The sequence below is a fragment of the Rhincodon typus genome, chromosome 2, assembly GCF_021869965.1.
Source record: "Rhincodon typus isolate 14 chromosome 2, sRhiTyp1.1, whole genome shotgun sequence".
Lineage (NCBI taxonomy): Eukaryota > Metazoa > Chordata > Chondrichthyes > Orectolobiformes > Rhincodontidae > Rhincodon > Rhincodon typus.
In genome coordinates this window covers 44,897,999-44,911,387 of record NC_063333.1, presented here as the reverse complement: position 1 = coordinate 44,911,387, position 13,389 = coordinate 44,897,999, and the positions used below count along the sequence as shown (strand labels likewise).

The following is a 13,389-nucleotide window of genomic DNA, read 5'->3' as shown; positions in this document are numbered from 1 at the left end:
CTACCTGTGATGCCACTTTCAAGGAACTGTGTACCTGAACCCCAATGTCTGTCTGTTCGACACCCTTCCCCAGGGCCCTACCATTAACTGTGTAAGTCCTACCCTGATTTGTCTTACCAAAATGCAACAGCTGGCATTTGTCTAAATTAAACTCCATCTGCCACTCCTCAGCCCAGTGGCCTGGATGATCAGAATCTTGTTGTACTCTTAGATAACCTTCTTCACTGTCCAATATACCACCAATTTTTGTGTCATCTGCAAACTTACTTACTAACCATACCACCTATATTCTCATCCAAATCATTTATATAAATGACAAACAACAGTGGACCTAGCACCGAGCCCCACGGATCACTGTTGGTCATAGGCCTCCAGTCTGAAAAAAACCCTCTTTGTTAGTTAGCGACTGACATGCTTGATCACTACTCTTTGGGAAGGTAGTAGTATAATGGTAATTTCAATGCTCTTGTAATCCGGAGAGCCAAGTCAGTGTTCTTGGGGAGATGTAAAATCAAATCCAGTGATGACAAAGAACAAGGAACAAAGAAAATTACAGCACAGGAACAGGCCCTTCGGCCCTCCAAGCCTGTGCCGATCCAGATCCTCTATCTAAACCTGTCGCCTATTTTCCAAGGATCTGTATCCCTCTGCTCTCTGCCCATTCATGTATCTGTCTAGATATATTTTAAATGACGCTATCGTGCCCGCCTCTACCACCACCGCCGGCACCGCATTCCAGGCACCCACCACCCTCTGCGTGGAAAGTTCTTTACGCATATCTCCCTTAAACTTAACCCTAAGTTTAACTGCTGTTATGGCTTGGATACTTCCTTTGGTAAAAAAGTGTCATCATCCTTTTAGACAAAAGCTCTTCTTATCTCTCTCTTCTTCTGGACTCATTGTGGCCTGAGTTTCCATTTTGGAAACCTTCTTACAAACTCCAGTTAAGCACCATGGGTTTCCCTCACAACTTCCAATATTCTGAATGAATGTCTCACACCTTGTTAAAATGGAAACAGTTTCATTTCTGAATTTGACCTCCACGCCTAATACTTTCCCATTTGATCTGAGGAAGAGGCCATGGGGCATTCCCAGCTATCCACTTCTTACCTTGGCTACTTGCCTTCTTTACACATTCCCATTTTCTATCTCTCTCTTTCAAATTTATGGGGGTGGCAGAAAAATGTTTATGGATTACCTTAGAATGATTAGCCGTTATGGCTACCTGTCTAAGGGTTGCAATATGAGTTCTCATTACGGAAGGAAATTTAGGTTTTAAATTATTCTAGGAGAATAATTTCTCTGAGAGCTTCATACGTGGATTCTAATGCTTGTTTCCATCTGTCAAACTTGCTTTGTTTAACCCTTCCAACTTCAATATCCCAGGTCTTTCCTTAAACTCTGGAACCTTTGCCTATATGCTACAAGCACTAATTCACAAGCAGCTAATACAGTTTACTTTACAGCATTGTAATCCTGAGAAACCTTGTCTGACAGTGAAGCAGAAATTTATTGTGCATTACCCGTCAACTTACTCTTCAAGAGCCCTGTCCAGTCCTAGTTTGTCCAATTCAATTGTCTAGCCACTTTCTCAAATGAAATGAAGAATACCTGTCCTTTTCTCCCTCAAATTTTATAGTGCAAATTATGTATTTCCTTACCAGACTTGCTTATGACTTGACTCACTTACGACTTTCCTTACTGGTTGAGGGTGGCAGTGTGGCTCAATGGTTAGCACTGCCGCCTCACAGTGCCAGTGACTGGGTTCGATTCCATCCTCGGACAACTATCCGTGTGGAGTTTGCACATTCTCCCCGTGTCTGTGTAAGTTTCTGCAGGTTGTTGTGGTTCCCGCCCACAGTCCAAAGATGTGTAAGTTAAGTGGATTGGCCATGCTAAATTGCCCATAGTATTCAGGGATGTACAGATTAAGTGAGTTAGCCAGGGGAAATGCAGGGTTATGGGGATGGGTCTGAGGGGATGCTCTTCAGAGGTTGGTGTGGACCTGTTGGGCTGAATGGCTTGTTTCCACTCTGTAGGGATTCTATGACTTGAATAATTACTCTGATTCTCCCCACCAGGGTGTGCATCAGTATCTGATGTTTTCTGTTTCAACTACATTGTATTAAGCTTATATTATAAACTTCTAATTCTTGTTTATTATTTCTGTTTCCTGTCCTTTTTATTCCATTTCCCTATCTTTATCTTTTTCTGCCCTTTCCTTGTCTTTTTCCACATTACATATCTTTTCCTTAGTATCTCAGTTATCTCTGTCTCCCTAGCTCTACTAAGCAATGACAGCTGGTGAAATTTGAATTCTATGAAATCTGGAGTTAAAAGCTGGTCTAATGTGAACATTGTCAATTGTGATAAAAACCCATCTGGTTCATTAATGTCCTTTATGGAAGGAAATCTGCCATTCCTACCTGGTCTGTCCTATATCTGACTCTAGATCCAAAACAAAGTAGTTGACTCTCAAATGCCCTCTGAAATGACCTAGGGAGCCAATCAGTTCAATGCAATCTTAGGATCAGCAAAAAGTGCTGACCCTCCCTTCCACATTCTATACAAGAATTTTTTTAAAAAATCATGGTGCAGGCTAATTTTTGTTAATCTAAAGAGGAATCAAATCTTCATTAGTCGATAGCATAATGATGCTTTTGTTCTGTTAAAGGTCTTAAGCGGTTTATATATGCTTATAAACTAACAAGAAAGAACAAGCTTACTTTGTAGATAGTCACTAAAGGTTTGACTACATACCTTCTAACTTAAAGCTGCAATGTGCACTTATCCAACTTTTCTCTCAAGGGATCAACAGCAGTTCGTGACCTCGCATGGCCAGAGGAGCTGGTTTTTGTATTGGATCAGAAGGTTCTGAATGACATAGATCAAGCTAAGCAGCAGTATTACAAGCAGGTAAGAATTAGTGCTGTAAATGAGCTTTTAGACCTGAATCCCAATAATAACATAACTACTTTCGAATGAAATGTAGAGGCTAATAATGCAGTGTAATCTAATACAACTGGATGTCTTCATGTTGATGAAAGCCATGAGCCATAGAAGAAGTAGCCAGGCTAGGATCCAGAAGAAAGTTTTTATCATCTCTGCATTATAGTTACATCTTGGCCTTGATCTCCTTCCTTATCACTGTAATCTCCTCTGTCCTTGGAGACCATCATAATTCCTGCAACTCTTTAGCTATGTCCTCTTAAGTATTCCCAAATTCTGTCTCTCCATTTAGCAGCTATGTGTTTCTTTTTTAGCTAAATAGGTTTTGCGCTCTGGAATTCCCACCCTAAACCTGTCCCCATCTATCTCCTCCTTTTATGTCATTCCTTAAAACATCCCTCTCTGACCAACCTTCTGATTATGTCTTGAAATCTGTTGTGAGGTGCTAAATAATTTGCCTGTTGACATTACAATGGGGAAGTTTTTGAAGCAGCAAACGCTGATCTCGACACTCAGCCCATGAAAGAATAAAGGAAAATAAAATTCTTTTGACTATCAAGACCATGTACCTCTTATTTCTGATAATATTGCAGCCAAATTAGACAGAAATACACGTGCTCTTAATTTACAGTTTGATTTGAGTATCTGAGAGAATAAAACGTAGCTGATTTTGATAGAAACATAGAAAATAAGTGCGGGAGTAGGCCAACGGCGCTTTGAACCTGGTCTGCCATTCAATATGATCATGGCTGATCATCCAACTCAGTACCCTCTTCCGTCTTCTCCCCATACCCTTTGATCCTTTTAGCCCTAAGGACTATTTCTAATCCTTGAAAAAATTCAACTTCTTGGCCTCAACTGCTTTCTGTGGCAAAGAATTCCACAAGCTCACCACTCTGTAGGTGAAGAAATTGCTCCTCATTTCAGGCCTATATGGCCTACCCCTCATCTTTAACTCTGACTCCTGATTCTGAACTCACAGTCATGAGGAACATCCTTCCTGCGATTACTGTGTCCAGTCCTGTTACAATATTGTAGCTTTCTATGAGATCCCCCCTACAATCTTCTAAGGCAGTGTTTGGTGACTTGAACTTTGAGGTGACTGTGCGTACACGCTCACAGAGTCACATAGTTCAAGGTCAGTGTGTCGTCGTATCATGCGTGTAATTCCACACTGCACGTGTAAACAGCAAGGGGTTGAAACAGGGACTGAACAGCGCTAGAAGGGAGGGAATGGATGGGGGTCTGGTGGAAAGAGAGAGAGTTGAAGGTGAATGGACCAAGGCAGAGAAGAAAGGACTGGGTCGTGAGGGGGATAATTGGGATCACACTGAGGGCAGGGGTGAGCAGGCCCTCTCCGATCATCCTATGACTACTCTCTCCTCAATCCCCAGCCCCAACCCTGCATCCCGATCTCCCCACCTACAGCTTGATCACTCCCATCTGCCCGATCTGCTTCCACACCCCAGCCTGATCTCTTCTTTTCACACCTCCAGCCCACAATACCCCAGCACATTCTTGTCACCCCCCCACCCCCAACCCCAGGCTGATCTCCCTCTCTCTATCTCTCTCCCCCCACCCCGCCAGATTTTTAAAGATGAAAATAGTTAAAACTTTATATTCAAAGCTTTAACTGAAGTCTGAACACAAAAGCAAACGCTTTTCAATAAATTTTATTCACTAGTGCATGCGCAAGTGTCTCCATAGGTCATGATGCGCGTGGTCCTCAGTATCAGCAAACACGGCCCCCGAAACTCCAGTGGATAGCTACTTTTATTTTGAAAGATATTTAACTGATTTCATAGGAAAATGAACCTACTAGGATGAAATTTTAGAGTATAGTCATGCTGTATGTTGTATTTTAGCTGATCATTCCACATTTGAATAAAAACTGAAAGAACTGCAGATGCTGGAAATCAGAAACAAAAATGGAAATTGCTGGAAAAGCTCAGTAGGTCTGGCAACGTCGGTGGAGAGAAATCAAAGTTAACATTTAGGGTTAGGGTTAGAACTGGGGAAAGGTCACTGGACCCGAAATATTAACTCTGATTCCACAGTTGAATATTTATTTCTGGCCAACGTGAAGTTAAAGGAACAGTTAACATTGAAAATACTCGTGATTTTCTTCTTTAACTGCTTGATCTGGGGTAAACTAGCTGAAAGTGAGGTGAACAAGATCTTCTCTGTAAAATGAGGCTTTGGCCTTAACATTTCAACACTAATTGTTAATCTTAATCAAGTGGCCAGAGAATAACTGCTGCAGAAAAAGGAAGCATCTATCAAGGCATTTGATAAGGTTCCACATGGTAGGCTCATTCAGAAAGTAAAGAGGCATGGGATTCAGGGAAATTTAGCTGTCTGGATACAAAACTGGCTGTCCAAAAGAAGACAGAGGCTGGTAGTAGATGGAAAGTATTCAGCCTGGAGCTTGGTGACCAGTGGTGTTCCGCAGGGATCTGTTCTGGGACCTCTGTTCTTTGTGATCTTTATAAATGACTTGGATGAGGAAGTGGAAGCGTGGGTTAGTAAGTTTGCCGATGACCCGGAGGTTGTTGGAGCTGTGGACAGCGTGGAGGGCTGTTGTAGGTTGCATCGGGACATTGACAGGATGCAGAACTGGGCAAAGAAGTGGCAGATGGGATTCACCCCAGAAGAGTGTGAAGTGATTCATTTTCGAAGGTCGAATTTGAATGCAGAATACAGGGTTAATGGCAGGATTTTCGGCAGTGTGGAAGAACCGAGGGATCTTGGGGTCCACGTCCATAGATCCCTCAAAGTTGCGACCCAAGTTGATAGGGTTGTAAAGAAGGCATATGGTGTGTTGGCTTTCATTGGCAGGAGAATTGAGTTTAAGAGCCGTGAGGTCATGCTGCAGCTCTATAAAACTCTGGTTAGACCACAGAATATTGTGTTCAGTTCTGGTCACGTCATTACAGGAAAGATGTGGAAGCTTTAGAGAGGGTGAAGAGGAGATTTACCAGGATGCTGCCTGGACTGGAGGGCAGGTCTTATGAAGAAAGGTTGAGGGAGCTAGGGCATTTTTCATTGGAGTGAAGTATGAGAGGTGACTTGATAGAGATGTACAAGATGATGATAGGCATAGATAGAGCAGATAGTCAGAGACTTTTTCCCAGGGCGGAAATGACTATTATGAGGGGACATAATTTTAAGGTGATTGGAGGAAGGTATAGGGGAGATGTCAGAGGTAGGTTCTTCACACAGAGAGTGGTGGGTGTGTGGAATGCGCTGCCGGCAGTGGTGGTGGAGTCAGGTACTTTAGAGACTTTTAAGCGACTCTTGGATAGGCACATGGAGGATAGTAAAATGTAGGGTAGATTGATCTTAGTAGGATAATAGGTCGGCACAACATTGGGGGCCGAAGGGCCTGTACTGTGCTATACTGTTCTATGTTCTATGTTCTATCGCACCACTTCAGTATAATGTGATTTTTAAAAATCTGGACTGAGTTCAGTTGTTAGAACAGAATTGCAGGTCACCTAGGGAATGAATGCTTTTGCTAAAGCTGGCTACCCAAATTCATAAAACTTCTCTTGTGCAAATTCCCACAGGCATTGAAAGCTAAAATGAAATATTTGATCCAGTTGTTGTGCTAACTTGCTGGACTGAAGCACTAGGAGTGAAGAACAAGCTTTATAATGAACTGCAGTAATTTAATTTGGAATAGAAGTATAAATCTACTTATGCTATATTTTAAAAAGTACCAATGAACAATTGCATAATAATGTTGCACATTAATTTTACTGTGATCGTATTAACTCACTTAATATTGCAGGCATCAGATGTCCAAATTGTCAGTTATGCCTTCACTGCATTTGGAAAATCTCTGATTAAAAAGAAAAAGCTTCACCCAGACATATTTGTACAACTTGCACTTCAGTTAGCCTATTACAAGTTCCATGGACGGTAAGCATCTTAATCTGTATGCAATAGATAGCACATTTGTTCCATAATCACACTTGTATTGCAAGACATCGTGTTGTGTTGTTGACTAAAAACAGTATCTGTCATATAAAAGTAATTACCGTTAGATAAGAGTTATAGAGTCATACAGCACAGAAACAGACCCTTCAGCTCAACTCGTCCATGCCAGCCAGGTTTTTTAAACTGAGCTAGTCTCATTTGTCTCTGTTTGGCCCATATCCCTTGAACCTTCCCTATCCATGTACCTGTCCTGTCCAAATTTCTTTTAAATGTTGTAATTGTACTCACCTTTACCACTTCCTTTGGCAGTTTGTTCCATATACGCACTACCCTCTGTGTGAATAAGTTGCCCGTCAGGTCCCTTTTAAATCTTTCCTCTCGCATCTCAAATCTACGCCGTCTGGTTTTGCTCTCCATGGAGAAAAGACCTTGGCTATTCAGCTTATCTGTGCCCCTCATGACTTTATAAACTTCTATAAGGTCATCCCTCAGTCTCCTACACTCCAGGGGGAAAAGTCCCAACTTATCTAGTTTCTCCTTATAACTCAAATCCTCCAGTTTTGGTAACATCCTTGTATATCCTTTTTTCACCCTTTCCAGATAATAACTTCCTTCCTATAGCAGGTGACCAAAATTGTATGCAGAACTCCAAATGTGGCCTTACCAATGTCTTGTACAGGCGTAACCATTACATCCCAACTCTTGTACTTAATGCTGTGACTGATGAAGGCAAGCATGCCATGTGCCTTCTTCACCACCCAGTCTACCTGTGGTGCCATTTTCAAGGAACTATGTACCTAAGCTTCTAGGTCTCTCTGTTCGACAATGGTTTGAATGCATCTTTCTAGTTTCTACTTTTTAAATTTTGTTCATGTATTTCTGACTCAGGGTTAGCATTCTTGTTTTTTGAGTCAGAAGGTTGCAGTTTCACTATGCTACTCCAGAGACTTCAGCATATAATCAAAGCTGATGCACATGTGGAGTCCTGCAGGAGAGCTATGCTGTCAGATACTTGAGATACTTAAGACGATACTTTAATTAATGCCCCACCAGGTAAAGCGTTACAGAAGTCAGGGAAGTTCTGCCAATATCCTGGTCAATATTTTATTGATTTGTTGTAGCCATTAAATGTCTCATTGCTACCTTTTTCAAAGATACAAAACTGTGATTGACTTCAAGCTCTGTCACTGTTGAGTGTCAATAAACAGTGGATAAACTGTATCCTATGTCAAGCGTGTTATGCTGGGCAAGATTTTTACAGACTGTGTATTTCTGGTCAAGTTAATATCCAGAATTGCTATTCACAATTCAACCCAAAATCAAAAATTAAATCAGTTTTTGTAATTCCAATCTAAATCTTTGCTTTCTTTGTCTGTTACAAGTTATCTTTAGAAGAGAACACTGTCAGTGGCAAGTAGAGGTAATGTTTAGTAACACAAACTGTGCCAGCAACGTACACGTTGTTGGTTAACTTATCTGACAGAGTAGAGGAAAATAATAATTAGGAGCAAGAGGTGGGTTGTTGGCCCTACATCCTGTTCTGCCATCCAGCTAAATCAATAATCTAGACCAGTGCAATGTGAAGTGCATAGAACTGAAGCATAGAACTGTCTTGCAGAGTATCAGAGATGTTCCGTGTAATCCAGTTAGTCTGGTATGTGTCAGATATCAATGTACTTGGATGGGGGAGTGCACATGTTCACCTCCCATGGAGTGTGCCCTGTGATGTTGGTGCTGTTGCTCCAAATGGAGGTCCAAAGGAGCAAGCGGGAGCTGGAATTGCCAGGTAACCACTCTGACTTTCATGCTGGAAATTGAAGTCAATTAGTTTCTCTGTGACAGATGGGAGAATGGGGGAATTGCATATTATTGAGACAAGATTAACCAACAATGCATTTTCTATGCGGTTTCATGGAAATAGGCCCCTTGTCGCTCATTAGTAAGAATCTCATCTTGCCATTCAACACTTGATTGGCATATTTGGATATTTTGCTTTTGTTGTCGAGAATCTCCTCGATCAGCTAACTTGATTTCCCCAACTTTCTCACCACGGCCCAAGTCGGTCAGGAGCTGGGAAGATTCCACCCTCTGTCTCAGAGAAGCATTGCAGTTATAAAATAACCTGAAGGAATTTCTAATAACCTTGCACCATTCTTCTCTTTCTAATTAATTTCTTGCTATCTGTATTATTGAAACAAGAAGTTGGGATAGAATTGATGGTGTGGGTTAATGAGGAAGTCCGGCATGGATTTCTTAAGGAAAAATTGAGTTTAACTAACTTATTGGAGTTTAGTTAAGTGGTAATGTGGAGAGAGTTAATGAGGGTAGCACTGTTTTGTGGTGTTACATGGACTTCCAAAAAAGGGTTAGATAGTGTCACATAATAGACTTTTAAGAAAAGTTAGATCTCATGAAATAAGTGAGTCAGAAGTAATGTGATACAAAATTGTGAGAGTGATAGGAAATCAAGAGTAATGCTTGGAGGATATTTTTCAGCAGAAGACTTGTAGTGGATTTCCTTCGATAATGGGACTTTTTTTCCTGATAAATAATAATAACACAAATCTCGGAGTATAGGGAACAATTGCAAAGTTTGCAAACAATACAAAAGTTGCAAATATTATATTGTTAAGGCTGTATAGAATTTGAAAGGATATTGACAAATAGTCTGATAGGTGGCAAATGAAATTCAAAGCACAGCGTGTGAAGTAATATGTTTAGGTACAGACAGCATGGAGATACGGTATAAGGGCACTAATCCAAAGGGTATGCAAGAGCCAAGACACTTGAGTGTATATGTGTATGAGTCATTGTAGGCGGCAGGCAAGGTGGAGAACTCAGTAATAAAGCAAACTGTATCCTAGACTTCATTAATAGTGACGTAAGTACATAAAGTAAAAATTATGCTTTATTTACAGTGTACTAATTAGGCCTCAGTATTTTGTACATTCCTCAATTTAGGAAGGATGTGAATGCATTGGAGACGGCACAGAAGAGGTTTATAAGAATGCTTCCGTGAATGAGAAACTTCATTTAATGAAGATAGTTTGTAGAAATTAGAGAAATTGCTTGCCATTTCATTAAACTATCCTGCTCCCATGTTAACCTTTCCAATCTGGGCCTCCAGCGAAGCTCAACATAGGCTGGTGGAACAACACCTTATCTTCCACTCAGGTGATTCATAGTCTCTCGGACTCAATATTGAATTCCACAACTTCAGAGCGTGCCTTCTGTCCTCCATTTTTATTATGACCTGTTCCGGCTGTGTCTTGTTTGAGTCTTGTTGTCTTCGCTGTTAGCAGAGCAGATCCTATTTGTCATTTTCACTTACCTTACATCTCCATCACTTTATTATCATTAGCACTTGCTTGTCTTTTGCTTTGGGCACTTAACCATCTGTTCCACTTGTTCCTCCTCCCCCTCTATCAACGATGTGTAAACCATCATTTCCTAGCCCCTTTTAGTTCTGAAGAAGTCATTTCGAAGTTGAAACGTTGATGCTGCTTTCCTCTGCACTGATGCTCCAGACTTGCTGAGTTTCTCCAGCATTTTTTGTTTTCATTTCAGATCTTGAGCATCCACAGAAATTTGCTTTTATATTGGAGAAGTTGAAATTGTTTTCTTGTAAAGAAAAAGGCTAAGAGGAGTTTGGATGTTTTCAAAATCATAGGAGGTCTGACCTGAGTAGGTAGCAAGAAATTGTCACCACTCGTAAAATAATCAAGAATAGGTGGACATAAACTTAAGGTGATCCAAAAGAAACAAAGTCCATTTGAGAAAACAGTTTTTCACACAATGAATGGTTTGGGCCTGGAATGCACTGCCTGAAAGTATATTTTTGGTGGAGGTTCTGCCAAGGAATTCCTTTGGGTATTAGTGGATTGTTTAAATAGAAATAATATGCAGTTCCACGGGGAAAGGGTGGAAGAATAACGCTAGGTCATAATGCTCATTTGGAGAGCGGATGCAGACACATTGGCCACCTTCTGCACCAGAATAAATCTATGATTTTGGCAAAAATTGAGCTTGAAGTGAGATTGTGTATGTTATTTTAGTTTGCAACTAAAGAGATTGGCTATTGGCTTTGGTGTAAAAGGTTTAGCCTTTAGGTAATGCAGTATTTGCTATTATGTTTATACATGCTTTTAAATTTAACTGCATGATTTAGTCAAGAAAAGTGGAAGAACATACATTTGTGAAATATCACAGCATACCAGATTTGGCACTTTACAATTTTCCTTTTTGATCAAGAAGTATGTGCTGACCTACTGCCACCTGAGATGTTTCTAATTGTGTGATAACTGAGCAAAGTAACCTAGTCTTCAAACATTTCCTCACAGACCTGGCAGCTGTTATGAGACTGCAACAACTAGACGGTTTTATCATGGCCGAACAGAGACAATGAGACCATGCACTGTTGAGGCTGTAGAATGGTGTAGAGCAATGCTGGACCCAGCAGTTTCTGTAAGTGTTCAATTAGTTGCATTATATTTTTCACTTTATATTCAATCCCTTCAGCTCAGTGCTTATTTACAATAGATCTATCTACCACCATCCAAGTTTTATGTGTTCCTAAAGCCGATAAGTTACCAAATAAAAATCAGAAATTATTCTATGTTTTGTTGCCTGTTCCAGATCTTACTCTTTATGTTAGCAGAACGACATTCAACTGTTTGATAATCTGGACAAATAGAGATGTCATGAAATGTGCAGTGCAAAGTTTATATCATCTTTGCTATGTACAGACTTTGTTTTATGATTCTATAACAGAATTTGAGTGGAAATTTGACTATTATTTCGTTCTAACTCCGTAAGATTTTGAGTAGTCATGGACAAGAGTGGCCCCCGGGTGAGGGTGTTTACTTTGACAAGGGTCAATTACATCCAAATTAGACAGGAACTGGGGAATGTGGATTGGGAGCAGTTATTTGAGGGCAAATCTACATCTGGCACATGGGAGGCTTTTAAAGACTAGTTAATTAAAGTGCAGGACGTCCATGTCCTTGCAAAACTGAAGGATAGGAATGGCAGGATTCAGGAATCATGGATGACAAGGGAAATTGGTAAGCTTAGTCAAAAGGAAAAAGGAAGCATATGATAGGTCTTGGCAGTTGCAAATTGACGAAGCCCTTGAGTATAGAGAAATTAGGAAGGAACTTAAATGTGGAATTACGAAGGCTGAAAGGGGCGTGAAATGTCTTTAGCAAACGGGGTCAAGGAGAATTCGAAGGCTTTTTATGCATATATTAGAAGAAAGATTGTAGCAAGGGAAAGAGTAGGCCCACTCAAGGATAAAGGAGGGAAGTTGTGCATGGAGCCAGAGGAAGTGGGAGAGATCCTTAATGAGTACTTTGTATCGGTATTCCGCGAGGAGAAGGACATGACTGATGTTGAGGTCAGGGATTCTAGAGAATATCAGTATATCGAAGGAGGACGTTTTGGGCATCCTAAAATGCATTAAGGTAGACAAGTCCCCAGGGCCAGATGGGATTTATCCAACAGGCAAGGGAAGAAATAGCTGGGGCTTTGGCAGATATCTTCACATCCTCTTTGACCACAGGGTAGGTTTCAATGGACTGGAGATTAGCCGATATTGTTCTCTTGTTTAAGAAAGGAAGCATAGGTAATCTAGGAAATTATAGGCTGGTATGCCTGACATCTGTGGCAGGGAAGCTCTTGGAGAATGTACTGAGGGACATGATATATGCATATTTGGAAGAAAATGCACTAGTTAGTTAGGTTTTGTATGGGGAAGGTCATGTCTCACCAAGCTGATTGAATTTTTTGAAGAGGTGACAAAGATAATTGATGAGGGAAGGGCTGAGGATGTAGTTTATATGGACTTTTAGTAAGGCATTTGATAAAGTCTCACATGGCAGATTGGTACTAAAACAAAAATCAGATGAAATTCAGGGTGGGCTGGCTAGATGGATGCAAAACTGGCTTGGTCATAGAAGACGGAAAGTAGCAGTAGAAGGGTATTTTTCAGAATGGAGATTGGTAACTAGAGGTGTTCCACAGGGATCAGTCTTAAGTCCTCTGTTGTTTGTAGAATATTTAAATGATCTGGAGGAAAATGTGGTGGTCTGATTAGTAGGTTTGCAGATGACACAACGATTGGTGGAGTTGCTGATAGTGCCGACGATTGTGAAACTATACAACAGGATATAGATAGATTGGTGGCCTGGGCACAGAAATGGCGGATAGAGTTTAATCCAGACATATGCGAGGTGATACATTTTGGAGGATCACATTTAGGTATGAATTATTCTGTGAATGGCAGAACCCTTAGGAACATTAACATTCAGAAGGATCTGGGCGTGCAGGTCCACAGTTCCCTAAAAGTGGCAACACAAGTGACCAAGGCGATTAAGAAGGCATATGGCAAGCTTGCCTTCATCAGCCGGGACATGGAGTGCAAGGATCGACAAAACATGTTGCAGCGATTATAAAACCCTTGTTAGGCTGCATTTGGAGTATTGTGTGCAGTTTTGGTCA

General features: G+C 40.9%; 1 protein-coding gene across 11 annotated transcripts in view; it reads left to right on the top strand.

Annotated features, from left to right (window-relative positions):
- crot (carnitine O-octanoyltransferase) overlaps positions 1-13,389 on the top strand; it is an 80,634-nt gene that overhangs the window by 52,998 nt on the left and 14,247 nt on the right. For all 11 annotated transcript variants that reach the window (XR_007265064.1, XM_048613683.1, XM_048613663.1 and 8 more), the window contains 3 exons: positions 2,809-2,916; positions 6,743-6,873; positions 11,232-11,355. Coding sequence is in view for 10 of the 11 variants with exons in the window: in XM_048613683.1 (XP_048469640.1) it covers positions 2,809-2,916; positions 6,743-6,873; positions 11,232-11,355 (363 nt within the window). In the remaining variant the exon portion in view is untranslated. The remainder of the gene's footprint in view (positions 1-2,808; positions 2,917-6,742; positions 6,874-11,231; positions 11,356-13,389) is intronic.